This window comes from Ochotona princeps, chromosome 21 (genome assembly GCF_030435755.1).
Source record: "Ochotona princeps isolate mOchPri1 chromosome 21, mOchPri1.hap1, whole genome shotgun sequence".
In the NCBI taxonomy this organism is placed as follows: Eukaryota; Metazoa; Chordata; class Mammalia; order Lagomorpha; family Ochotonidae; genus Ochotona; species Ochotona princeps.
In genome coordinates this window covers 7117790-7145354 of record NC_080852.1, presented here as the reverse complement: position 1 = coordinate 7145354, position 27565 = coordinate 7117790, and the positions used below count along the sequence as shown (strand labels likewise).

Genomic DNA, 27565 nt, shown 5'->3' with positions numbered 1-27565 from the left:
ACCAATGTCCTCCGCAGCAAGTGGTCTCTGTGGAAAATTCCACTCACGCTTCCTTTCCCTATTTACTCTTTGGATTCTTCACTGAAAATATGCACATAAACCCTCTGTGTAATCACACATGCCGATGTTTATGGTCCCTGGGATTAGGAACGAGACAACAGGAAGAAGTGGTCAGGGCGTGCTTAGCCTGGCCATGGGGGCTGGGAGATTGGGGGTACCCATGCTGGGGGCATTGTAAGCTACATCCCCTTTAGTACTTTGCTTCCCTGTGCCACCCTGCTCTCTCTCCCCAGGGAGGGTATCTACAGGGCACAGAGTCCATGGGATTCCCTTGTTCTTTTGCCTTCCACTGAGTTCAGCAAGGGAAGAAAAGGGAGGCCTTAGCTGCTTTTTTTGAGGGGGGGGTTCTCCTTGGCAACTGCTGTCAGGGAAACCTCCCTCCAAAGGACCCCTGCCTGCCGTGCCCACATCACCCGTGAGCGTAGGTTTGAGTCCCGGCTGCTCCAGCTAATGTCTGGGAAAGCAGCAATGCAATATGGCCCAAGTATCTGTGCTCATGCTACCCATGTGGGAGACCCTGATGAGGCTCCTGGCTCCTGGCTTCAGCCTGGTCCAGTCCTGGATGCTACAGACATTTGGGGAAGAAAACCAACCAATGAAAGATTCTCTCTCTCTCTCTCTCTCTCGCCCATTACCTGGTGACAACAAGGCCTGTCCTGTGGCTGCTTAACCTATCAAGCAGCTTTTGTCATCTCACCTAAGACTCAACATTGGGTTTTTATTTAACCTTGACGTCAGCTCGTGTAGGAAAGAAGCTTACTGAACGCTTCCAACACCTGTGGCTGGGTGGGCTTCCAGAAAAGACTGTTTGGTTACTGCTGTGATTATTCCAGAGTTGTGGCTTGGATTGTATCTTGCGTTATACAAATAAAATCCCCCTCAAAGTCATCGTGAAACACAATACGGTGACCCCGACAGCATCTCCGTCAACACTTGGATGTAACTGAGCATAAATAACCCAGCAGCAAGTTTCATTTCAGAAAAAGAGAATATGCTCTTGGGGGAGGAGGATCATATTTTGGGGTTTTCAGTTTATTCAAGTATACATTTCCAAGGTTCAAACATCGTTCTCCGGACAGAATAGCCTGTCTATGCAATAAGCCCCACGCCTCTGGGACCCTTGGGGAGAAAGAACTCCATGTGGGTTGCCTTCCCTGTCTGCTGAATCGGCAAAGGGAATGGATGGTTTTCTCAGCGCGTTTTCCAGGGCTCCCCACATTTTAAAACAAACACACTGAACGCTCTCCATGCCGCGACCACATTTTCTTAAGCATCAGAACACCACATCACCCAGCAACGTCATGTTTGTTTTTCAGCAAGTGTGGCCTTACTTTCGGAAGACACGCCTTCCAGGAGAGAGCTTTGGAATCGGTGTGATTATATCTGTTTGTCAGATATCAGTGTCTTTTCATCTAGTGTCTCTTCATTCATTTGTTACAATTTCATTTTTTTTTGTTTATTGTTTTCTATGATACAGTTTTGTAGCCATAAGGGTTTCTCCTGCCCTCTCCCCTTCCTCCCTCCCCCCTCTTCCCCTCCCCCCACTTGTCTTGGTGTCAGAATAGAATAGTCACTTATTACAAGTGCACTTTCTAATGTTTAAATGAATCGTGACATGATACGTATAGAAGACCTAGTATCATAATGTAAAGGTTTAGGTGTAAGTTTCATTGGGAGTCCTTTTATTCAGGAGTATAAAACATGTAGAATATATTCTTTGCGAATTTCTTGCCAAGACTACCTAGCAAATGACATCAAACCCACGCAGCTAGCTCACACCTTGTCCACATTACACACCACGAAACTGGGATGGTGGAAGGTTTGTAGAGAGTTAAGTTCTCCCTCCATGACCACTCCTGGGCACCATGGAGTCGCAGATTAACCGCTCGAGCTACAACAGCCTCAGGCTAGCAGCAGCAACTCTCCCCACTGCTTTGCACACCTCCGCATCCTGGCGCATGCGGATGAATTCATCGAACGCCCCCACAGAGCCCACCTGTGCCGTTGCGCGCTCTGTACCCCTCAACCTGTATGTCATCCAGTTGCCCTCTGCAAAGGACACTCATCAGCTCTGAGGGCTTCTCCTTCCAGAGGGCAACTCCAGCACCCCGAACCAACTCTAACCACAGGAAGTGAGAAAACCCCACCAGTAAAGTGGGACAGGGGAACAGGGTGGTGTCCAGTCTGTCCTCATCTGAGACCACTGCCCTGTACTCGGTCACCATCATGATGATCGCCCTGATTTATCATGGAGTACATCGTCCCACATGAAACTCAGCTGCTGGGACTCTGGCGACCAGCTTAGTGCCCATCCAGGCAGGCGCTGCCATCAGCAAGCTTGGCTAATAAAGACTCCTTAGCCTGTCCAATGCTTGTGTCTGGCATGATCTCTCTCATTTCCCACACTAAACCGTACACGAGTTGAAATGCGTATATGCTTAAAGGAAAAGAAATGAGAACTGATTTAGGAAGAAATGTTAACACTAACAAAAAACACTTATTTTTTCCTGTGTGTTAAGGTCAGCTGTAAAAATTATTTTGATCCCCGACCCACCCCCCCCCCAGCATTATTTTAATGTGACTAGCATCTCGTGTGACTAGTAGGATGACCTTAAGCAACAGTGTTTCATTGCCATTTATCTCAAACAAATGCCGAAACTACATTGCATTCTATCTATACACTCCCTCTTGTTAGGTTATGAAGCTGAAAATATGCTAAATTAAAGGGACTCACAATTAATGACACCAAGGTGCTGTTAGAAAGTTCAAGGGAATTGGATTACAGGATGTGTATTTTGATGCATAACTGTTACGAAAGCCATGCATTATTTTTCCATTATGCATGTTATCACTTGAATGTTTTGACGACCTCTCCTATAGGCTACCAGAAGCAGCTAATTGGCAGACAGGTTATCTTCCATTGTCCTTTCTAATTGAGACACTGCTCAGCAAAAGTCTATCTGAGTGAATTTTGCCAGGGGAAGGAGAAATTGCAACATTTTTATTTGATCGTCTTTCAGTCTTCACCGAATGATTTTTTTTTTAAAAGACGCTATTTTGTTGTGATTCCAAATAGAACATTTGAATGTTTAAGATGGCTTTAAGATGTTCTGCCAACTCTAAAGAAGTGTGCTTCCTTTCTCAGCTGTTCAATGGGAAAATGAAGAGAACTGCTGCTCCACATGACTCTTCATGTTCCGAAATTTGGAAAGTCACATTTTGCAGCTTTGATTGGCAAGTGTTATTATGAGAAAACATGTCAGGAAATGTCTATTAGGAAGCATGCTTTTGATGATTTTATTTATAGGAGGATGACCATCTTGCCCACCTTAGTACTCACTCTACAAGGACATCCACCTGGTTTCACCTGGTCTACTTCTCCCACTAGTTCAAGCAGAGAATTATGCATCTCAAAACACTGCGGCAGAAAGCTAAAAAGGTCAAATGCATCTCCTTCCCAGGCCAGGTATTGAATGCCATCTTGCTCGTGCAATGCCCGCTGGGCTGCAGTCTGCTGGGAGAAATCCATCAAGACCTTTCCCAAGGCCGCTAACACTTTGATTTGCATTCCCCCCAGAGAAGCCTTCAGAAAGTTCCACCGTGGTTTATCGCTCCACTGAGAACTTGGTTTAACTAAGCAACCATGGCCAAGAAATTATTTCCTGGAACATGTATGAAAATTCTGTGGCCACAAGAGTGGTCAAATTCCCTAGGAGAAAAATGGCATGGTCGAAATAGGTGTGAGTGTGAGCATCTTTGCATACGCAGTTGCTACGGTACTGATGTCGCCAACACCGGTTCGGACAGGAAGACACGACTGAAATCAATCAGGAAAGGCAGGACAAATGTGACCAGTGTTAAATATTTTCCAAAATGGTGGCAAAGTCCTCAGCTTCAGAAGCAACCAACGCAACAGCTAAAGGAAATAGGCACTCAGCCTCACATGAGGTAAGTTAATGACAGATGAAACAGTTACCTAAACCTTACTGCTGAACAGGACCAAGCGAAAGGCTTCCTTCAGATAAAAAGACTGGAATTCATAAATGCAGCAGCTTTTGAAAGTGTAGGTTTAAAATCCAATACGGCCTACTGAAAATTGAATTCCTGGTTCTCACAGGATGCCATTAAGTTTATTTATTTATTTTCATTTGTACAGTAAGTAAATTAGGGTTTCTTCATGATTTCTCTCTGGCGAACCCATTCACTCCCTTGCTTCCAAATAAAGGAACTCTCTACTTGTGAATTCCTCCTGGTCCAGGGAAAGAGATCTATTTTAACCCGTTGCTATTCCTGTATAGACAGCTGGCCGGGTCCACCTGTCTGCAGGAGGTGTTGTTGAAGTATCAAATGTCTCAAGGCCCCATGATATAATGTCACCTGCCTCGTACACTTCTAATGTTAGACCGCCTATAGTTTTACCCTCTGAAGACAATCAGGTGGCTTGGGAATCTATTCCTGGATCATGAGACAGGTATTCACAGAGTGGAGCCCCAACTCTAAGGCTACTTCTAGGAGCTAGGAATTCAGCAGTTACACAGCTCAATCAATGTGGCTTCTGCTCTCAGGAGCAGCTGTTCAAGCGGTGCGTTATTGGATCCTTCCTGAACAAACTGTGTCATGGGATCCAAAGACGCACATTGCTCTGCAAATTCCAAATGAAATGTGACGGCATCCCTACCAACCCCTAGGCTGGTCCCAAACTGCTCCAGGGGGTTAGAAACCATCCTTTGCACCAAAATTCCACATACACACAACCCAGCCTTCCCAATCCAGCATCTAGGTTCCTGTGGAAAGTCCACCCTGACCCAAGTGACCAGTGACCACAGATTAATATCACCCATCTGCTGGTGACGTACAGAGCTCATGAACTTGGCTTTAGGGAAGTTCATTAGTGGAAATGTGGACAGGAAGAGGAGTTCATTGTTGGCAAATACTTGGTTAGATTTATATTCTAGTGTCAAAGCTGACTCCATTTTTTGGCAATAGTCTTGAACTTCTAGCAGACGCCAGGGTGGGATATCAGAAAAAGGCATCACTTGGCAACACGGATGATACAGTTCTGTCATCCAAAGTGCAATGTTTTCAAAATACGGCCCATTGCCTTGACAGTGGGCCACACCTACTTGATGGGTGGCAGCCAGCATTAAAAGAAAGAGAATAAAACAGAAATACCCAGCTGTGGTCATGCAGTAAGGATAACAGTCCCTCATGAAATCTGACCCCATTCTAATACACATCGCACACTCATCCTCTTGTGTGTATGTGCTACAGTGGGTTGTACATAAGACATATTTCTTACTTTAGTCCAAAGAGGGTTGCAAAACACTTTTTCAAAGAGCCCGCTAGCACGGGAAATTGTCTGAGCACACTTTAAATCTGTGTTTTGGCTGTGCCTATCAACAAACATCCACACAGTAAATGCTTACAACTGGGATGCATCGGATAGGATGCCTTTCCCAAAACTTACACAAATAAACAATAAAACTTTGTTTATCAAGGAGGAATTCCCCCAATTTCTGGGTTCCTGGCCTGGGACACTAATATTTACCTTTTTTGCCTTTGGAATTCTTGAACAGTGACGGAATTCCTCTGCTCTGTTAGTGGATTCTAATCTCTAAAGGCTCCTTCTCTTCTCACCAACCAAATCGAAGTAGTGACACAGTGTTCAGCTGAGCCTGGGGCAGCAAGAGCGAACAGGGGAGCACCTGCCATCCTTCTGGGGGGCTCCCATGTGACATCAGTTTAGGTAGCTCCTTAGAGCTACTAAAATTCGTGCTGTTAAAATCCGTCACTGGCAGGAAGAGTTATTTCACCGGCAAGCTCCAGGCCACCTGATTGTATTTAGAAAAGAGACTCATTTGGGGACTGAATATTCAAGACACCATTTAAACAAAAATGTACTTTATGTACAATACACAGAAAGTGAACTTACTGTAAGTAAGCCAAGTGCCACACAAGGACATCTCACAGACACAAGACATCTCACAGGGCGCATATATGACATTAGTCCCATAAAATTATAACAGAGAGGAAAATTCCTATTGCTTACGGACACTGGAGTGCAACACATTACATACATGTTGATAGTCAATGCTGTTGTAAACAAACTCACTGGGCTACCACTGTATGAAAGTGCAGCACGTGTGTTTATGTACAGCACAAAACACTGCATAGTAACAAACAACTGTGCCACTGAGTCAGAATTCCCTTATACTAGAATCATGACTCAGGCGAATAGTGCAGAATGTGACATGGGCAACAGCCTTATACGTCTCGTGTTCATGACATCTCTTGTTGGTTACAAGGTGTCACACAGAGCGACTGGTCTCTACTCCACAGGTGGACATGAGCATGTACTCTCATGTCCCCAAGCAGTGAACTCAGATGACAAGGCCTCTCTCACAACGCGTCCTTGGCAGTAAGCTTCTCGTGGCTGTAGAACTTGATGCGTTTCTACAGTATCCACACACCTGCAAAGCACTTTTCAAAAAAATCAACAGAGAGGGGCCTGTTTTTTAAAAGCCTCCTGGCCCCTCCCAGTTACCATCCTAATTTCTCATCCCATAGATTCATGTCACCCTTAGAAAGGAAGCAGCAGGTCCCGAAGCACAGTCTACAGCAAGCAGACTATCCAGCTTAAACTCTGTGAACGCTGCATTTTCATCGTATTTATTTTTACCATTGGTTTCTATCGATAGCGTGTGAAAACGGCTTTCCACTCAAAGTCGACACATCCAGCTTCCTTTCAACATTCAGTAGAACAAAAGAATGTTACTGTAAGAATTTAAGGGAAAAAAATGGAGCAAGTGGTATGAGACTGACTGAAGTGTGAGATATACTTGGTTGGGTGTGATGATCGGGCGGACTTCAAAAGATGCTTAACGCACCCTCCCTCACTGTGATGTTCGCCAAAGGGGAGCGGGTGCTCTTCCCCGGCCCGATGAGGATGTAGAAGGACGCATCTTCTGCCTCCCAGAGCCTTCACACAGTTTAATGGTCCGTCCTCCCTGCATCTGATCTGAAACTATTTTTACATCCTCTGCTTGTGGTTCTCACACACAGCATGTTAATCAAGATGGCAAACAACTGATGTAGAATGAGAAAAAGCACATCTGGTGTCTATTAAGTTTTAAAAGATTACTTAGAACAGGGATCAATTAGAACAAAAGGCTGAAGACAGCACCTATGACTGGATGCCTTTAATATTCTAATTGTGGCCAAACACACACACACACACACACACACACACACACACACAGAGAACCAACAATTGATATGGACCTAAGTTTCAAGCAAACTGAGACAGGAAAGGAAAGTTATTATTTCAATAGAAATAGCAGTTTCTTATTCTCCTCTCTCTCAGTACGATTTTCTCTAGGATCTGTTCAATGGACCCGGTGACACCCTCGGCATTCCACTGGTAAAACTCACTTTTTGGAGCCAGCAAGCTAATCTGTGGTTAATAAACCTTTGTGTCTAAACAAAGGTTGATTTCCACTGTCCAAAGGATTCTCCTTTCATTGATTACGAAGCATAAACCCAAAAGCACAGAGTACACCCGAAACAAGTGAAAATGTCACCCCGTTTGCCGTGGCTTTCCAGCAATGAACTACAAAATAAAGGCGAAATCCCACAGTCTGCCCACGTGAAGCCCACCCAAACACAATGCATTCAGGCAACACAGTCCTTTGGAGATTACACACGAGGCGACCTCAAAATGTTCGTGCAAAACAGCTCTCAGGGATGAGATCATTTTGGTGCAAAACCTTTTTGAAATCCATGCATAGGTCTGACGCAGTATTTAATGCGTTTTCATGAATGTCTGTTTAAGCACACCATCCACAGAGTCATTTTTTTTTTTCAATACAGAGCTGCACATACACTTAGGTTGACAAACTCTTTAAGTAATCCAAAAAAAAAAAAATCTTATTTGCCAATGCACAGTAACTTAAAGCACTGTGGCTAATAAAGCTCCTAGGTGTGCTCTAGACCTGGGTGGAAACTGGAATTTATCTTCATGAGGAAGAGTACCCTGCACAGCCATGATTGGTTGAAAGGGATTCCAGCAAATGTCGTGCCCTTCTCCACGGGGTCCTGAAAACCTCTACCCTCTCACCTCCCTCCAGGTATCCAGGTGCTAATTAACACTTAGACAACGCCAACCACCCCACTGGTGCTAGTCGTTTGAAAGAAAAGGGGGAGGTGTCTCTAGGTCTCAAAAACAAATTTTTTAACAATGAAAGAAAATTAAGAGGTCGTGTCATTCAGAGTCTTAGGAAGTTGTGAGATTTCCACAAAAACACACTGAATTTTCTTGTTCTCACTTAATTGCTTCTCTCCCCACATTTCCTTTAACACCAGCAATTCTTTTCCGAGTATCCACACAAATTAATATTATCTCACCCCAGCTTCTTACAAGCACGCTGACTCATTCAGATAGTTCAAAGAATAATACAAAGCATTAGAAAACCTGTAACAATGCTTTGACAAAATCGAACTTAATCCTATTGTACTTGAACTTCTCCGTTTCACTTAAGCTAGAGTTTAGAACAAGTAGTCACAATATTATGTCTTCCATCTGCAATTTCCGTATCCCATCAGACTTGGGCACACAAGCCCTTGCAGCCGTTCTTGAATGATCAAACTGATTCAGTTTTTCATTGAGACAATGCTTAGTAAGGGCTTTCGTTTTTCATCTTTAGGCTTCACCGCATTTTAAAAATGTTTGACATCAGTGTAATGCACTAATCTCAAAAACGTTACGATAAAAAGAAATTAAATATGACTTGCAATCCTAAAGGAAGACTCTGTCAAAGGAAGACAAACTTTGCACAGTTGTGAGAAAATTCCAGTACTCGTGACTGGATGTAACAAGAGAACACTTAATCTGCTGTGGCACTTTAAAAATAGCTGATATTGAATGTACAATTGTTTTACTTTATTTTTAGAACACTTAAGTCAGCACATGTGCCATGAATTACTACACTGTTCACACTAAGACATAAATTAAGAATTACTTCTGATTGATCAATTATTGTGATTTATAGGGCTTTAGGAAGTGGCAGCTCTTACCCAATCCAGAGCCAAAGGGTCACCGATTTCAAAAAGCAATCAAAAACAAATGAAAACAGTCTATGCACAACTGTAATTTCAGGTTCATGAAACCATGCCGTGGAGCCATCAGCAGGGCCCCTGTGTGCCGCAAGCCCCGCCAGCTGCATCTCAACGCAGAGCTAAGCACCTGGTGAGCGTTTACTCTGTGGCCACATCCACAGTATTCCAACACAGGCAGCATCTTCTTGATTATGGCAACCTTTTACAGTAACTCTGACCTGTGTTTTATAGGAGAAAGCATTGCTAAGTGATGATAGGAGCTAGCTCCAGGTGGTGAAGCTAAGAGAAGAATTCAAAAGTGTCTTTGATTCCAGAAATCACTCCAGGTACCTACATTCTAACTGCCCTTGAAATTACCCTAATCCCCTCAAGCCTTTCCAGGCAGTCTTACCAGCAGGGCCTCCAGACACAAGCCTACATAGGAGCTATAGATGTCATTCTGATCCACCCTACAGTGCAGAATAATCCCATGTACATGTACATCCCAATGAACGTGTTTGCTGTTTCTTTCCTGTTGGTATCTTTTTTTTTTTTTATAAGATTTTATTATTATTGGAAAGCCGGATATACAGAGAGGAGGAGAGACAGAGAGGAAGATCTTCCATCCGATGTTTCACTCCCCAAGTGAGCCGCAACGGGCCGGTGAGCGCCGATCCGATGCCAGGAACCAGGAACCTCTTCCAGGCCTCCCACGCGGGTGCAGTGTCCCAATGCATTGGGCCGTCCTCCACTGCTTTCCCAGGCCACAAGCAGGGAGCTGGATGGGAAGTGGAGCTGCCGGGATTAGAACCGGCACCCATATGGGATCCCAGCACGTTCAAGGCGAGGACTTTAGCCGCCAGGCCACGCCGCCGGGCCCTCCTGTTGGTATCTTAAGGACTCACACCATACGAGGATTTTTCAACAAGCCACAATCCAAGTTATCTTTATAGAATTCATACCTCTTTCACAGTTTCAAATCAACATTTCTTTGGAGATGGGTGCATGGAATCTGGCTACGGAATTCTCAAATCATCATGTCTGGATTCATATCTCCTAACAAATATTTCAGGAAATGAACAAAAAATTCTCTGATGAGTGATTCCCATAATTATCCATTTGATCCCATCGAATGCCTCTCCAAATACTGGAATGTGTGTGTGTGTACAAACTTTCCACTTACTGTTGTATGGACTGGAACTTCCCAGCGGCTTGGCTGGGAAACCACTCTCAGGATTTAAATTCTCCTGAGCCCCAAGAGCTGTCAGAGGGCTCCAGAGGGTTCACTACGAAAATAAAACAAAAACCCCAAAGAGCCAGAAAGGCATCAAGGGGTGCTACAACCCCAAGAAGGGTTATAGAATGTCCCAGACCCTCTGTGATTCAAGTGACCATCAAAACAGACCTCAGCAGGGTAAAAGTCAGTGGGCTCCAAGGAGCAGTGTGGCAGAGAAATGCCACAAAACTGCCAGACAAGGTGACTCAAGGGACTCATTAAGATTCATTAAGAGAAGTTGTGCTGCAGGCACTTGGGTTCCCAGGGAAGTTACTGCTGAGCCTTCCTATTCGCAATTCCCACTGACAATTCCTGATTAGCTCCCCAAATGAGGGATGTTGAAGGACGCCCCCAGCACTACAGCAACCTAGTGTTTCACAGGGCTTCCCAGTTTGTCATTTAAGTCAGACCATCTCAAACACACCTTCCCAATGTAATGTTCCGAAAATGCATCTTGTTTTTATTGTCTTACATAGTATAGCAACAAAAATCAGTTTCTTAAAAAGAGGGGACTTTTTGTTCTGAAAATGTCCATGCTTAAAGATAAGTATCTAATTATATAAAAAGATACTTAATGAAAAATGCATTTCACCTCTATTTCTGTCAAGGGTTTGTTGTGTTGTCTTGCTGCTTGGGAAATTAAATAAGATTTTTTAAATCTAATCTTAAAAACATTAACAGGGATGCCAGACACTTCTGGTTTAGATATACATGTTTTCACGTTAAGATTTTTTGAGATTGATCTAATTAAATTTGTTTTTTAAGGGATGACTACGAAGGAAAGATACGAACTGTTAACGGAGGAGCAGTGGTTAAGATGTTATGTTAGATGATGGCATTGTTGTACGGTGAGTTAAGCTATGGCCTGTGGTGTTGTCATCCCATACTGGGCACCCAATGAAGTCCTTGCTACTCTATTTCTGATCCAATTCCCTGCCAATAACCTAGGAAAAGCAGCCGAAGATGGACCAAGCCATTGGGCCCTTGCTACTCTTGAGGGAGACCAGGTTTTGGTCTGGCCCAGCCCAGGCTTTGCAATCATCTAGAGCATAAAGAAGCAGATAGAAGATCTCTGTCTCTCCTTCTCTCTCTGTAATGCTCACTTTCACAAAGAAGAAAGAAATCTTGTGATATAAAAGATATCCCCAGGGCACCAGTATCCTACACGGGAGTGCTGGGGTTCAACTCCCGGCTCACTTCCAATCCCAGCTGCCTGCTACTGCACACTCTGGGAGGCAGCAAATGATGGCTCAAATCGCTGAGTTTCTGCAACCCAGCTGAGAGACCCAGGAGTTCTGAGTTCCTGGTTTTGACTAGATCCAGCTGAGAGACCCAGGAGTTGTGAGTTCCTGGTTTTGACTAGATCCACCTGAGAGACCCAGGAGTTCTGAGTTCCTGGTTTTGACTAGATCCACCTGAGAGACCCAGGAGTTCTGAGTTCCTGGTTTTGACTAGATCCACCTGAGAGACCCAGGAGTTCTGAGTTCCTGGTTTTGACTAGATCCACCTGAGAGACCCAGGAGTTCTGAGTTCCTGGTTTTGACTAGATCCACCTGAGAGACCCAGGAGTTCTGAGTTCCTGGTTTTGACTAGATCCACCTGAGAGACCCAGGAGTTCTGAGTTCCTGGTTTTGACTAGATCCACCTGAGAGACCCAGGAGTTCCTGGTTTTGACTAGATCCACCTGAGAGACCCAGGAGTTCTGAGTTCCTGGTTTTGACTAGATCCACCTGAGAGACCCAGGAGTTCTGAGTTCCTGGTTTTGACTAGATCCACCTGAGAGACCCAGGAGTTCTGAGTTCCTGGTTTTGACTAGATCCACCTGAGAGACCCAGGAGTTCCTGGTTTTGACTAGATCCACCTGAGAGACCCAGGAGTTCTGAGTTCCTGGTTTTGACTAGATCCACCTGAGAGACCCAGGAGTTCTGAGTTCCTGGTTTTGACTAGATCCACCTGAGAGACCCAGGAGTTCTGAGTTCCTGGTTTTGACTAGATCCACCTGAGAGACCCAAGAGTTCTGAGTTCCTGGTTTTGACTAGATCCAGCTATGACTGTTGGCATCATCTGGTGAGAGAATGGCCAACGGAAGTTCGCTCAGACAAACAAATTTTAAAACATGAAACAAAACCAACAATGTTGGTGGAATTCGAACAGCTCCCCAAGTACAAAGTGTCTAGATGAAGTGAATCGTGGTTCAACATGAGCAGAGCCTGGGAGAGATGCCCTGCCAAGGAGAGGAGCCCAGGGGACCAAGTGTCAGGGCCAGATACTTCTGCAAGCCCACATCTGGGCCACGTGCTGCACATGAGTTTTTGGAAACTAGGCATAATTTTAAAAGCAAATATCCAAGCAGCAGTCGGCTCTTTGACATCTAATATTAAGAGGGAGACGTACCACTATTCTCATCTTCACTTTGAGAAAATCCTGCATGACAAAAATGTGCCTTTACATATTTACAGTTCTTCATAATCTCTAAGAGTAATTAAACGTAACATGTTTAGTAGCTCAGAATTTTTTCTTACATACAAACTAACATACATGATAAATATGCCTTGTAAACAAGGCTACATAATGTTATCAGTGCAATCTTTTGTTTTTAAGAGTTTTCTTATTTATTTGGAAGGCACAGTGCAAGAATCAGACAAACACTCACCACACACACATGATTTTTCACTCTCCAAGCATCTACAACAGCTAAGAGTAAAGCTAGAACCCAGGAACTCCTTCCAGGTTTCCCACATATGTGGCCAGGGTCCAGGTACTTGGGCCTTCATCTACAGCCTTCCCAGGTGCATTAGCAGCAAGCTAGATTGGAAAGACAGTAGCGGGGACTTGAACCTTTACTCCCACAAGAGTTGCAAGCAGTGGGTTAACCTGTCGAGCCATATGTTGACCTGTGTTCTATTATTTACTTGTTTTATGTCGGAGTGGTATAGAAGAGCTGACATTACACATTTGTTCACTGAGATTCTAATTTTGATAGCAAAACAGAAATTCAGTTGGTAATCATAAGTGCCATCTAAATAATCAAAACAAACATAATCAAATCTAATCAGCACTACAGGCTATGCACCGTCATCGGAAAGGAATTAGAAATTAATAAGAGATTAGAAAGAAATGCCCAATGCCATTTAAAAGGCAACCATGAAGTCACGAAAGAATCTTTGCTTTTAATTGTTAACATAGTTAATTCTGGGAAGTCTTTCCAAATAGTTTAACTTTCTTAATAACCCCATAGCAGCAGCAGCAACACATTCCTGCTGGAACACATAGCAAGAAAAAAGAGTTGTCAGCTAAATGAAGACGTTGGCCATGTCTTTATTTAGCTTCAATGTGACACTAGTGTGCCCTGGACTAACAGATGAACTGGAATGAATGGGTCTTCACATCTACTCAAACATTCTTTGGTCTACCCAGAGAGTATGGCAGGTAAGAAAGACAGGAAGTACAACAACTTCCCTACTGAACAGATGAGGAAATGGAGACTTGCTATTTAGGATACTAAGACTACAAACGGGGCAGCTGGATATGGTCTTCACCCTGGGTCTCTGAATCTGAATTTCAGGTCTTTCACTATACCAATGCATGCCTTCTAAAGACATCAGCTACAGTGAAGCCTATTGCTCACAGAAGAGGAGAGTGCATGGTGCTACCCAGGGTTAAAATTAAGCCGTATTAACTTGGTGATGTCCTCTAAGGAAAAAAAAAAAAAGTTAGGTCTAAGTGCTATGCTAGTATCAGGGTCTTTTTAGTAACTTTAGTAAGAAAGCAAGTTGTAGTTCAGAAAAGTGAAACATAGTGAAGTATTTAGGTTAAAAATTTGCATCAGGGCAGGTATGCGGCAAAAAAGTTTAGTTGTCCCTTGGGATGCTGTCAATACAAACTGGAGTAACTGGTTCAGGTCCTGTTATTGCACTTCCATTGGAGCTTCCCGATGAAGCATTCCCTGGGAAGCAGCCGGTGATGGGTCAAGTCCTTGGGTTCCTGTCACCCACATGGAAGTCGCAGGCTGAGTTCTAGACTCTGGGCTTTGACCTGGCCCAGATCTAGTTATCGTGGTTTTGGGGGAGTGAATCCAGCTTGGTTTTTCTCTAGATCTTTGCTTTTACATATTAAAAATTTTTCCTTAAAAATTCATTTCAATTCGGAAACAGTCAAAAGCTTGTTTCCAGACGAAGGTACAAGTGAACTCACAGTTCAAGTTAATTATTAACAACAGGGTGGCTTTTCGTTTTAGAGATTTAGCATAGAATAAAAGATCACATAATAGTACGTATACACAAATTTGTACATAGGTTACAGTGTAAGCATTGGGAGAAATAACTGAGTCAATGTTGCATGTGGCAGGGTAAGTGCATATGCAGGCTTGTTGCGTCTGACAAGCATAATTGAGTCACCTTATGGTGGATACGTGAATAATCAAATTTCAGTTAGAGCTCAGACACTAGGAAATTGACTGTTAAGGCCCTGACAGCCATGTTGTGTCACAGCACCCCTAAATTAAAAAATTTAAAATGTGTGACCCTATAGTTAGGTGTGATCATGGGCCTATTAGTCCTTCATTCAGTGAGATCTATTATTTAAAGGGCACAGGTGGGTGGTATGAGTAAAATTAGATGTCAAGTACATAATTTCCTGAGTTTTTATGGGTCTGGAATCTGCTGTAGGCAGTTTATAAAAAATAATAGTGTGATTTGATAAAGAAGAGCAGGACAGACTGTGTCTGCAATCTTGCCTTCACAGACCGCTGGGGCCGGAGGACGAGCTCAAACTCTGCAGGTAGTCATCTGTGAGCGGGCAAAAGTCCAAGACCAATGTCAAGGGCTATGGGCAAGGGTCTGCAGCTGGGCAGTGCTCCAAGGCTGTAAATCTGTGTGTTTGAAGATATCCTTGAGACAGTCACATACTGATTTCTGTACATGGGTCACACTGTTGCTTCCGAATCATCAAGCGTTGTCATAACATCCACACTGCACATAGCTATTCATACTGGTGTCATGTCAAATCCTGTAATTTGGCTCTGCAAGCAATTCGACAAAAGATTGAGGCAGTGAGCCTTCTCGAGCCTTCTAGATCTGTGCCTATTCGGAAAGGGATTCCCTCTGGCTGTTTGCTTTCAGTCATTATCTTGTGTCCGTCTCTTTTCTTGTTTTCTCAATTGCACACCACTTCTCCCCTCCCTTTAACCCTGTTCATTCCACACTCGTCATGGTAGAGTAAGAAGAGGACTACATTCCAAGAGTCACCCCTGTGCTCAAGTGTGCACATAAAAGCATTACTGGCTAGTGCTGCGTTCACCCCCACTCAGTCCAGGCATGGCCTCAGAATCCCCGCGCACCACAATGCAAACTGATGTCATTGCCAACTGAGACAAACTGAAATTTCCACGGAGGATGAAATTCCAGTCTCTGCCTCTGGATATGGGAGAGTTGAGTCTATAAAATCTGCTAATTTATGGCAACAAAGACTCTTCTCAACACGGTTTGAACTGTACCACATCTCTTTCATCACTGCAGAACATTCGAGAAACTGTTTTCAAATGAACACAAACAAGTGGGTAATTGACACTGAGTTCTTCACACTCTCCTGTTGAATGTGGTCTGTGGGGTCAGTCACTGCCGAGGGAACAGCCTCCAGTGTTTACTTTTTAACACCAATGCAAAATGAATTATGCATATCTATGCCTGTTCAGTAATAAGTTTCCTGGAAAAAGTGATACAAGACAAACTCGACTCTTTCTCATGGCTCTCACGAAAAGAAAAATAGAATTGGAAAATCGCTTCGCGGAGAGTCTATTTTTTTTCTCAAAATCAAATAAAAAATGTGGAATTTCTTCAAATTTTTCATTAATAATTTTTAACCCATTGATAACATTTAAGTAAAGCTTAGAGACTCAATGTAGACGATAGAAGGACACTGATGATTATTGCAAAAGGACTCTACTAGGCATGATAAACCAATAAGGAGAAGTAAGAAACATCACAGAGGAGGCTTGGGCTGAGATGGCAGGCACGGAGATGGGTGGACAGAAACGGAGCAGTACGTGTGGTTAACTAGTGCGCGTGTGCAATTACATTGGTACATATTTGCACGTTCCAGGACTCTGCTAAGGGTGCCTAGAAGAATGCAGCCCAAACTATCATCGGTGCCCTGGCATCCATGTTTTGATTTCATAAACCCAACATACTCCACTAAGCAGAGCTATAGCTCCTTGGAAAAATGGATGATTCCAGAAGTGGCACTAGGAGAGTAGAAGATGCATTTGGAATCTTGTGATATGCCAGAAAGTGGCAACATAACTGAAGGTCAGGTATGAAAGCTGGACAGTGCGCTGCAGCTGAAGCTGGGCAAACAGGAGCCATATTGACTGGCGAGAAGGCAACAAGGTATATTAAATAGAGGTGGCAAAGATACATCTCTTCTAATAGTGGACAGTAAAGTAAAAATATATAAGGAGTGGAGAATTTTTTTAAGCACATTAAGCTAACTGACACAAAATAATAGACCTAATTGGAAACCATCAAAGAATGCTAACACCAGTGTAAGACCATTCGAGGAGCTGCAGGCAATGTACACATATTAAGGAGAAAATAGCAACTTTATTGTAAAGGAACAGATATAGCTTTAACCAAGGGGTTCAAGTTAACATCACCCACACAGGAATATACTGACTTCACAAGCTCTGACCTTATACATCAAGAAGGCCATTTCTTATCATTTCTGCCCCTAAATGTGCAAGTTGGTTGCACCCACGAGGGAACTCCAACAAATACGCACTGAGGGACTTCCCACAGATGACTTTACGTTCATTCAAAATAGTGGCACACAAGATAAGCTAAGGAATTGTAGAGCAAAGGAAAGAAAAATGAAAACTGAATAAAGCCTGACAGGGGATTTTTTTTTTTTTTTGCTATAAGATATATTATAGAAATGACTGGTAAAATCTGAGTAAGTTCTACAGACAACAGCAATATACCTATGTTGCTGTTCTCATTTAGAAACCTGTACTCTAGCAATGTTAGGAAACATCCTATGCTGAGAATATCTATATAATTCATGTATCTAGGGATAAGGAGGAGGGCAAAAAATGAGTAAAGAAAATAATGTGGTAGATGTTATTATATGAGTAAATAGCTCATAGAAATTCATCTCTGTAAATTTGAAATCATGTCAAAATTAAAAGTCAGGAGGAAAAACAAAGGAGTTCAGTATTTCTTTTAACAATAACAATGCTCCATCAGGTTGGCTCACAGGCCATTCTGCATGCCTCGGGACACGATCTTCAATCATAACAAGTGTGGAATCTCACTTCTGTCTAACAAGTAGCTTAATTCTCCAGGAGGGAAGGCACTCCTAATCCTTGTAGTCAACCTGTAACCCACCCTGTTAGCAATGACAGACCAACTAAACCAAGAGCAAACAAAGAGAGAGAATGCCTGGTTTACACAAAACCCCCCAGGGTCCATGGCTTCTGTGACCATATCCTCAAGTCTTCCAATCCTAACACTTTTGAGAGGAAGTTATATTTACAGACGGTTGTACAAGATGACTGTTACTGGGAAGAGAGAGCTAAAGTCTTACTTTCACTACACCCAGAGAATCAAGTTTGTTATCTGAAAGCACAATAGCATTTAATTCAGTGACTGCAGACTCCTTTACTGACAAACACGAGCCTTCTACAACACAACTGGATACAACTGAATTTGGTTCTCCGGCCTCTGTGGCTTCCAATTCGCCAAACATACAAATGTGTCCTCTCTATGTCTTTAGGCTTTTCAGGGGAGCTATATCACCTACATGCAGGCCATGCCAAACAAAAGGCTGATTGTGAGCGAAGTAACAGGCCGGATAGCACACATCTAAACATGAACTTACTGGGTTCTTATCAGACCTTGGTTTCCCTGTGGTTTCTTTAGGTGAGCATTTTATCAAATGATGCATTCACAGAACCAGATCAAAGCACCCTATGGTGCTTAACTGAGGGAGCAGTGAGGTGATGCAATGTTGAGCGCAACCAGATGCCTGGACTAACAGAGATAGTATGCCACTAAAGGGCACCTTCTTGACTGATTTTTGAGGATGGTATTGACTTTATATGATTTTTCATTCTAAATAATTTATAACAGATATTGGCAGAATTTCTTTGGTCTAGAGTAGATGCTGGAATTCTCAGATTACACTGTCATATTTGTCAAACAAATCTGCTAAGTCCATTATCCATCACTCTGTGAGTACTCACAGATTCTTCCAAAGATTGACAACTGTCCAAGAGAACAAAAGCAGTGTGTTTCAGCAATCAGGTAGTGTCAAGGTGTAGGAGCCTTGCACTTGCTTTAAAAGGTAGTTTAGGAAGCAAGCTTAGAGAAATGGGCTGGGAAGGAGTCCTAACAGGTGCTCCAGAGAAGTGAAGGTGAGGTTTTTCCCAAAGCAACTGCATATATTCCATAGAAGTTGAGGTCAGAAGTTGTAGGAGGGGCCTAGAGCAACTCCCAGGGAGGCACAAGGAAGACACAAAAACACAAGCAGTAACTGCCGAGCAGGTGGGAGCCTCTTGTAAATCAGTATTAGCTGTGAGCTAAGATGGGTTTGATGAGTTTGTCCTTTAGACCCAAAGCAGACGGGAGCACTAGAACCCAGTGGAGAACCTGTATCCTCCAGCTGTGTGGCTGGAGCAGGAACTGGAGGGGAGGTCCTGGGGGGCAGGAAGCAATTAGTCTCAGGACGTTTGAGATTACCAGCTATGGATCCAGAGTGGCTAACTTCGACTTGCTTATCAGACTGGGAACACCCTACCAGGGAACCCAGTGGATGGCTGTCACTTGGCAGTCTAGTTAGTTAGAGAGAAATGTCAATGGCTCTGTCCCTGAGCAAGTCCACGTTCATTGGAGCGCTTGGAATAAGATCAATCTCCTTGGTGTCCCCATCACTCCCCAGAGGGGAGTACTTGAAACCCTGGGGCCATTTTTCACTGTCACAAGACTCGGGTCTGAATCCGAGAGGACAAGTCCTAAGACTTGTAATGAAGAATGATGCCTCTTCCAGCACAGTCTTCTCACCATACACTCATGATGGTAAAACAAGAAACCTCCAGCTACTTTGGTCTAGGTAATTCTCATTTTAGGAGTGGGGGATTCATAGAGACTGTTAGGAGTAGTTTTGATGAACATGTAATACTTTTACATTTTTACAGAGTACAGTACAATATTTTGATGCATAGGTATAGCATAAACTGACCGAAGGAGGGAGCTCATATTTTCTTCATGGTTCTAGCCTTCCCCACTCTAATCTCCTAGCTTTGCCTAGTAATAACATTGTGAACTGCACTTGTCCCACTGGGCTGTGGAATATTACATCTTATTACATCTGACAGCTTTGATAACAATTATCCAGTCCAGTCTTTCCCCTTCTCCGCCTCTGGTATGCGAAGTTCAGAACAACTTTTTAAGTTGCACATATGAGAGAGAACATATGATATTTATCTTTCTGTGTCTGCTTTGCTGAATATAATCACCCCCAGTTCTGTCCACTTAGCTGTGGTTGCCAGAATTTCTTTATTTTTAATAGTTGAAAAAATATTCCATCATTTATTTATATCACATTTCCTTGATGCATTCATCCAGTGATGGACCTGCCTTGGTCATTATGAATGGTGCTGTGGTGAATACGGGAGTACAAGCATTTCTTTCATACACCAACTTCAATTCCTTCAGTTATCCACCCACAAGTCGGATCTATTTTTAGTTTGGGGAGGAACCCCCGCACTGTTCTCCAAGATGAGTGAACTAATCTGCATTCCCTTTCCCCTTATATTTTTCCTAATGGCCATTCTAACTGGAGATGATGCCCTGTGGTTTGGATTTGTGTTTAATGATATTGAGCGTTTCTTTGACTCATTTATGTCGCCCATTTTATTCCTTTTGAGAGATTTTTATTCAGATCATTTGCCCAACAAGCTGTTTTGTATGTAACTTTTTCCCAAGTATGCCATTTATTGATGAGGGAATCATCTTGTAAAAACGAAAGGACAATGTTTTGCATAGAGTAGTTTGTTTCGCTCAGTAGAAAACGTCTTGGGAAGAAAACACAAATGTGTCAATTAAAGAAGGATTTACAAAAGGGCCTATCAGTAGTGATTTTCACAAGTTCCACTCCATATGATACCTGTGTGTGTGTGTGTGTGTGTGTGTGTGTGTGTGTGTGTGTGTGTGTTTACAGCTGTATCTTGGAATCACAAACCATGTTTTGGCTGAGATTCCTGGAATAGATTTACTCACATGGGAATGTATGAAATTAAGGAGTTACTCGAAACACTTAACCTTAGCTATAAAGGAAAGTGACAGGCTGTTGAATAAAACTTGGTTCCTTAATATTTTTTCTCTCTGGTTTTTTAAGCAAAGATGGAGGTATAAGCAAAGCAGTTCATGGAAAAGCCTCTGGTGGCAGACACCTCGCTGAGCCTATTTTCACCAATAGCTGAGCTGTTTGGGCATGACTGGGCTTGGAAGAGAGTTCTTGGTATGGGTTTAAAATGGAACATTTGGGCTTCTCAGCGTCATCCCATGCTTCAATCAACTGCTTTGTGGTGGATCAACATTTTAGAGATGTTGATCTAGAATTTCCTTTATGCTTCCCAGCATTGTCCAAAATTCCATTTGGAAGCATTTTATCCAACCTTTTGTGAATGAAAAATGTTATTTTCCTTTGTTCTCAACTTTTATCTGCACAGGATGCCTTAAGCCTCAAAGACTCAGACTTTGGCTTGCCTCCTTTTCAGTGCAGCATTGGAGGAAGATACTGTTCAGTCATGGTTAGCAGGTAGAACATGGGGTCTTGGTCTCTCTTTGGTATAGTCAGTCGTATACTGTGATACTTCCAGTTGCAGCAAACAACTTATCAAGTGTTCAATGGAATTTTCTGGAGTTTTCCAATTTTTCAGATTTGGAGGAAGCTAATTTGTACAAGTCTAAAATGCCAAAAGAAGGAGGGAGATTAGGATCTGGAACTATTTCATCTGGTCCCCCAATATCTTCAAGGTTTTCTATTGTTTCTGACTTGCACTTCAAGTCCGTGTTTGAAAAACAGCTGCATAAAATATCCTTTGTTTTTGCATTTTATGATAAATCACTTTCACCTGTTAAGTTTTCTGCCACACTACTGTTCCCACATTCCAAATTCCAATGTGGAACAGATAAAGTTTCACCCTTGGTGATTTCTGGACTTGAGCATGAACTAACGTGAAGCTCACTTCTGTGTTTACAAAGTCTCCTGTTGGCATTGGCAAATCCAGGGTGAGAACCAACTTACTTATTGTTCAAAGCACTTGTCATGAGTGTTTCAGAGCAAACGGCCTTAGAAGGACTGGTCCAAATATTATTTTACTACTACAATCACACACCTGAGACAACTGACTTCATAAGGAAAAAATACCTATTGGCTAACAGTTTTGGATGGCCAAGTCCATTGGTGTGGCCTCTTGTGAGGCTGCCAGGTGGCAACAGCAGAGCCCAAGGAGAGGAAGGATAGCATGGTAAACCAGAAGTAGGTGGAGAGGAAGAGCTCATCATCCAAAGCTTGTTAACACCATCCTGAACTAAAGACACGCCTGCCTCCCATGGGAACCTCCAGGAACAATTTCCGTCCTTTTAGTACAGTTAATTTTTGACTTTGGAGTCTTAAGTCCTACATGACTCCATGCCCTTTCTTCCCTCCCATTTTGTGGTGGCAGCTCCACCACTTCAACAGGCAGACAAAAGCTAAGAACCTGTGGACAGACAAGCAGATACAGAAACTTTAGTACATGCAGACAATGGAATGGCATTCAGCCTCAAAGACGGGACGGAGCAGCTACTGCTGTCACAGGCAGGAACTTCCAGGGTGTCCTGCCTTGCCCACCATGTACATCAAACTAGAGTCACAAAGAAGAGTGGCTTGCCAGAAGTGGGGGGTGAGGAGGCGGCCAGCATTTCACTGGTACAGTTTCAGCTGGGAGACGTGGAAAAGTTCTGGAGCTGCTGGCACTGGTGGCTGCACGCCACTGAGTTTGCGCTAAGGCCCTGGAAAATGGTGACACCACTTAGTGTTATGCCAAGCTGTCTACCCCATGTATATGTCACCAGGTGGATCCATGCACTCACACACACTCCCATAGGGCAACTCCTGGACCAATCAAAACAGGGTCAGACCTTAGTGTGCCTGAACCTAGCCCTGACTGCTCACCAGTGTGGAAAATGGCCTGGCAGACATCGATGCCAGTCTTGGCACCTTAGCGCCCCACCGCACCTTCCCAATACTCAGCAGCATTCACAGTGTGTATGTTACAACAGCCTCACCCATGCATCTGTGGGTGTGGCTGAGTCTTTCAATGGCTTTGTGCAGGAGCATTTACATAGTTAGACTTGTATTTTATGGTAAGTTATCTTCCTTTCTCTTTCCAATGGCATCACATCTATGTATTTTTATAGTTAAGTGTATATGGCTATTTTCACATAAGATGTGTGAATTTCATTTTCCAACAGTATCAGTGGCATTTCAAAATATTTATACTAAAGACAAAGGGAAAATAGCATTGGCATTGATATGGTTGAGAACCTCTTTTCTGTTGTCTGAAAACAGGTATCTGGCAGGTATTTGGTCCCACCTAAGATATCAACATCCCAAATCAGAGCTCCTGGGTTTGGACTCCGGCTCTGGTTCCTGATTCTAGCTCGCGTGGACCATGGGATGCATCCATGATGGTTCAAGTAACTGGGCTCCTGACATCCCCACAAGAGATCTGGATTAAGTTCTTGGCTCCTGGTTTCCACCCAGACACCACTGGCATTTGGGGAGTAGACCAGTGCATGGAAGCCCTCTCTCTGTTTCTGTGTCTTAACATCATAAAAATGTTACAGAAAAACCAGGGAGCAGTGGAACAGAATCAGCTGAGTGTGGACAAGATAGAGTGCATATCTCTCGGGATATAACACAAGGACCCTTTTGCAAGAACTGCGGCTCTGCATGGAAGATCCAGTGGTAGTTTGTTCACTCCCTTAAAAAGGGAGATTTCTGGCAGAAAACCAGAAAGCCTCAGCCTCTCAACAGTGATAGAATACGCACGCACACACGTAAAATAATCAAACTCGAGCCTCCCAGTAATAAACTTAGCCACAGACAAGACAAACCAGAGCACGTATCTTCAGTCCTGGGAATCTCTGTGTCACATCAGAAAAGATTCAAATCTGACAGCAAAGGGCACGGGATGTCAAGTGTAATTATCCTGGTATCATTTCTCGATTGTGACCCTTCTTCTTTATATCTCAACACTGGGACATGATTAATATTTTACATACTGTCCAAAAAGGGAATGTGACTTACCAGAAACCAGACTGAACATTTCAAATACAGATCATCCTTTGCCAAGAGAAAATCCTGCCCAGCTGTAGATTTCTCATTTGCAAAACATAAGAGCAATGAAATTCCATTACTTAGAGAAACTGGCTGTTCCAACCAAACCCTTGGCAACAGAAGCTGTACTTATCTTTTTGAACAATAGTCTCAGAAAATGTATTCATTCTCAAAAAAAAAGAAGCAGAGAGAGAGAGAGAGAAAGAGAGAGAAAAGACAGTTAAGTAATGCATCTGGACTCTGGTGAAAGCTCCCTTGCTCACAAAAATTCCTGCTGGGGAAAATACACTCCTCTGGCCCAGAAGAACCACTGAACCTACAGCAAACAGCAAAAAGAGCTCCAAGTTTGAAAACACTTTCAAAAGTCGAAGGGAATGGAATCATTGCCAAATCAACTTCTAAAAATCAAGTCAAGCATCCTTTGAATGTACAACTTACCCCACAGCACCCCCTCCCTCGAAGGAGAATTCCTCATAGCCTAATGCATACCCTAAAAGTTTGTTTTCCCAGGAGATTTCACTGCGCTTTTTCTTGGGGGACATAAATCATCCTGAAGCACATTGCAAAAATTTGTCCAGATGGGCTGGGAAAAGTTAGTCTGTTCTCTGCCTTCCTGAAACTGCTTCCCCTACGAGAAGCACCAGGCCACATTCCACGGGCGGTATGAACTTCACTTACAGCTCAGCGCACGGCCATGGCTCTCACTCAGTCCCAGGTTTTGAAATGGACCATGAGTACACTGACATAATACAAAAGTGTGGAACAACAGCCCCCCACAGGGTACAGTGCTGTTTTTCTGTTTTCCCTCCATGAGGGTTACGGCGAGTTTCTAGTGGGATCCAGCAAGTCATTTTGGATTTTCATATTTACATTTTCCTGCATAAGAAATACAACCAAGGCAACCCACAGATGCACCCATAGGAAAGCGATCAAAAAAGTCAAAAACACCAGCACAACATGGTCATTTATATCAACTTTTGCCATAAAAGCCCAGTCAGGCAACAACAAATCATTCTCTCTCTTTCAGCAATCTGGAGTATCCAGAGCATGGCACAATCATATCCCAAGGTATTGCATGCATGCATGCATGGTGGGCAGAAGGAGCTACTTCTCTCCACCTTCATGGACCCTGAGAAACCTGGTATACAAAAATTTGAAATGATGAGTGAACAACAGAAAACAAAACTGTTGATGACAACGTGGACGAACCCCAACATCAATCTGTTCCTGTACATCCATGGACAACAAAGTCATACAAATGACAGGTGGCAGAGGGGATGCACAGACGAGAGCACCAGACATTTGCAGACACTGTGAGCTGCTAGCCCTGGGGACACAATGCCACCAGAGCTGACACCATGTACCCTAGTAAACCAACATGAAGAGTCACCATTTGTAGAACAGGGATTGCTCGTCTGGTTCTAACTAACACACAACCCTCCGATGGTTTTTTGCACAAGGCTACAACTGAAGCATACAAAACAGATGCAAGTCTGAAATGAAAGGAGCCAAATTGTGAACATGCCACTCATAATCCGGCTTCTCTATATTTAACAAAAACTTCATACCAAGGCAGTCAGCACTCAATCTGGTCCCATACAATGGCAGAAACGAGCCTCTGGTCCAGCCATCTCCCACTTCAGACCTCCCTCCCCCATCCCACATCCAGCTTTCAGCCAGACCAAGACAGGATGGCACGCCACCTATTAAAAGGCACTGGCCAGGGTTCACATACCTCAATAATCCTGTCATGAATTTGCAGGCCTCCTTCCTTGGCTGCAGGCCCACTGTCAACTATTTTGGACACAAAGATGCCTTCACTGGATGATCCATCTTGGGTGTCCTTTGGGTTAAAAAGACATTAGGCATTAAGTTGGGCTTGAGAGTAAAGCACTCTTAAAACAGGCATTTACTCTTGCTGTCTAAATTGGCAAGAGGGTAACTGTTTCTCCCTATTTGTTATAAACAAAAGCTAATACACACAGGATAAAACATTTCAAACCATTTCATTGGATAAAAAACCATGAGTCAGTCCCTTTCATTGCCAACCCGAGCAGCCTTCTTCTCCCTTGTAGCATCTGAATTTAGGCATCCTCTCTAAGATATCCCAAAGTATCACCTTCCTAAATCTGTACTTGCTCCTTTTATATGATCATCCACAGGATTATGTTACCCCCCCCATTCATAGGTCCTTTCATCTCTCATTTAACTCTACAATGATTGCAGCTCTTCCACCAGCAAGCATCACTCATTATCCCACTGCTTCTCTAAGAGGTTGAAGAGTAACTCCAGTTACAGATAGCCAGTACTGTCTCCAGTTGCTGCTGCGAGAGACAATGGTGTGATAATTCCCTTACCTGGATGTTGAAATCTCTCTGCCTCTATGTATGTAGGGTAAATACCTATCAACGGAACTACCAGGCCAAAGGATACGGGCATTTGACAGGCAAGGAGTGACAGACCACCCTGCTGAGAGAGTTTGCACACACGGTTTATCAAAGTGCTTCCCCCTAGCCTGAATTGAACTGGGAATTGTTAGGTTTGTCGATATTCAAACATCTTATCCAAGAAACACGTATCTTTGTGTTTTTGCTCGGATTTACATCACGAAAGCTCACCACCATGTGGTTCTAGTCCTAGTACATTCTGATCTCCAACCTTCTAGAATCCTCAAACATCAGGATGGAAACTTTCTGGGAAAGAAGACAGCGCCTTCCTTTCATGAAAATCAAAAGGCTCCCACAGGCTCATAAAAAGCCTTCACAGCTTGTCCATAAACTTCTTCCCAAGCAGCCCTGCGATGAAGTCTCTCCAAGTCTGGAGATTAAATTTCCAGTGATTAACAGACGGATTTATAAATCAAAAGCAACAAGCATGCGTTGTTTCCAAACAAAATCATTTGAGGAGTAGATTCAAAATGTTCCACAAAACTCCAAATTGGTAAAATACTTTCTATAATGCCCTGGAAGATCTGTTTCAATAATACTTAGCACAGAAATATACAAAATGTCATTGTTTAAAAACACAATCAACATCTTCGTCTTCAAACAGTTAAAACAGAACAAGTCCCTATATTCTCATGAAGGAAAGGCATGGCTCTGAAGCAGGGATAGCCCACCCATCCAATGCAACCCCAGCAACTGAGGTTGGGAAAAATGCACACTCCTGGCCCTCCCTCTGTCTCCCTCACTCCTGACACGCACTGAAATACTACATGATTCATCAAAGGAAACCAAAATCACAACCTAAAAAGAGCATTAAGTGTTTTTCCCAACATTTATTCCCACATGACAAAGATCCGTCTCTCGCTGCCATCTGGATTCCATCAGCACTCTCTCCAGAGCAGGGCCAGCATCACTGTGGGTGCTGGGTTAGATCAGCTATCCTCGCAGGCCGTCCCTGCCTAGCATCATAGAGCTCTGCCCCGGCCTGTGGCATGCTAACCCTTTCCCGTCTGCTAATGTAGGTGCCTCCCTTCTCTCTCACAGTAGAGCAGCTCATAAGCGTGCTGATGTGGGGGTGTGTACAAAGCCCCTTGTGTGAGCACCCCAAACACAAGGACAAAGTGATGTGCTACGTCCATGTATCGAACACATGCTAGGTACCAAGGATACTGAGGTTGCTCTAATGCACATCATCTCCGCCTCGCTAGAATGTTAAGTGGTGTGTGCCATGTCTACCCATTCTACACACAAAAAGACAGAGGCCACGCAAGTCCAAGTAAAGTGTTATGGTCACCCAGCTGAAGAGCAA

At 43.4% G+C, this 27565-nt stretch overlaps 1 protein-coding gene across 1 annotated transcript in view; it reads right to left on the bottom strand.

Annotated features, from left to right (window-relative positions):
* PDZRN3 (PDZ domain containing ring finger 3) overlaps positions 1-27565 on the bottom strand; it is a 230479-nt gene that overhangs the window by 186192 nt on the left and 16722 nt on the right. The window contains exon 3 of the mRNA XM_004581628.4: positions 25548-25655. Within this exon, the coding sequence (XP_004581685.2) occupies positions 25548-25655 (108 nt within the window). The remainder of the gene's footprint in view (positions 1-25547; positions 25656-27565) is intronic.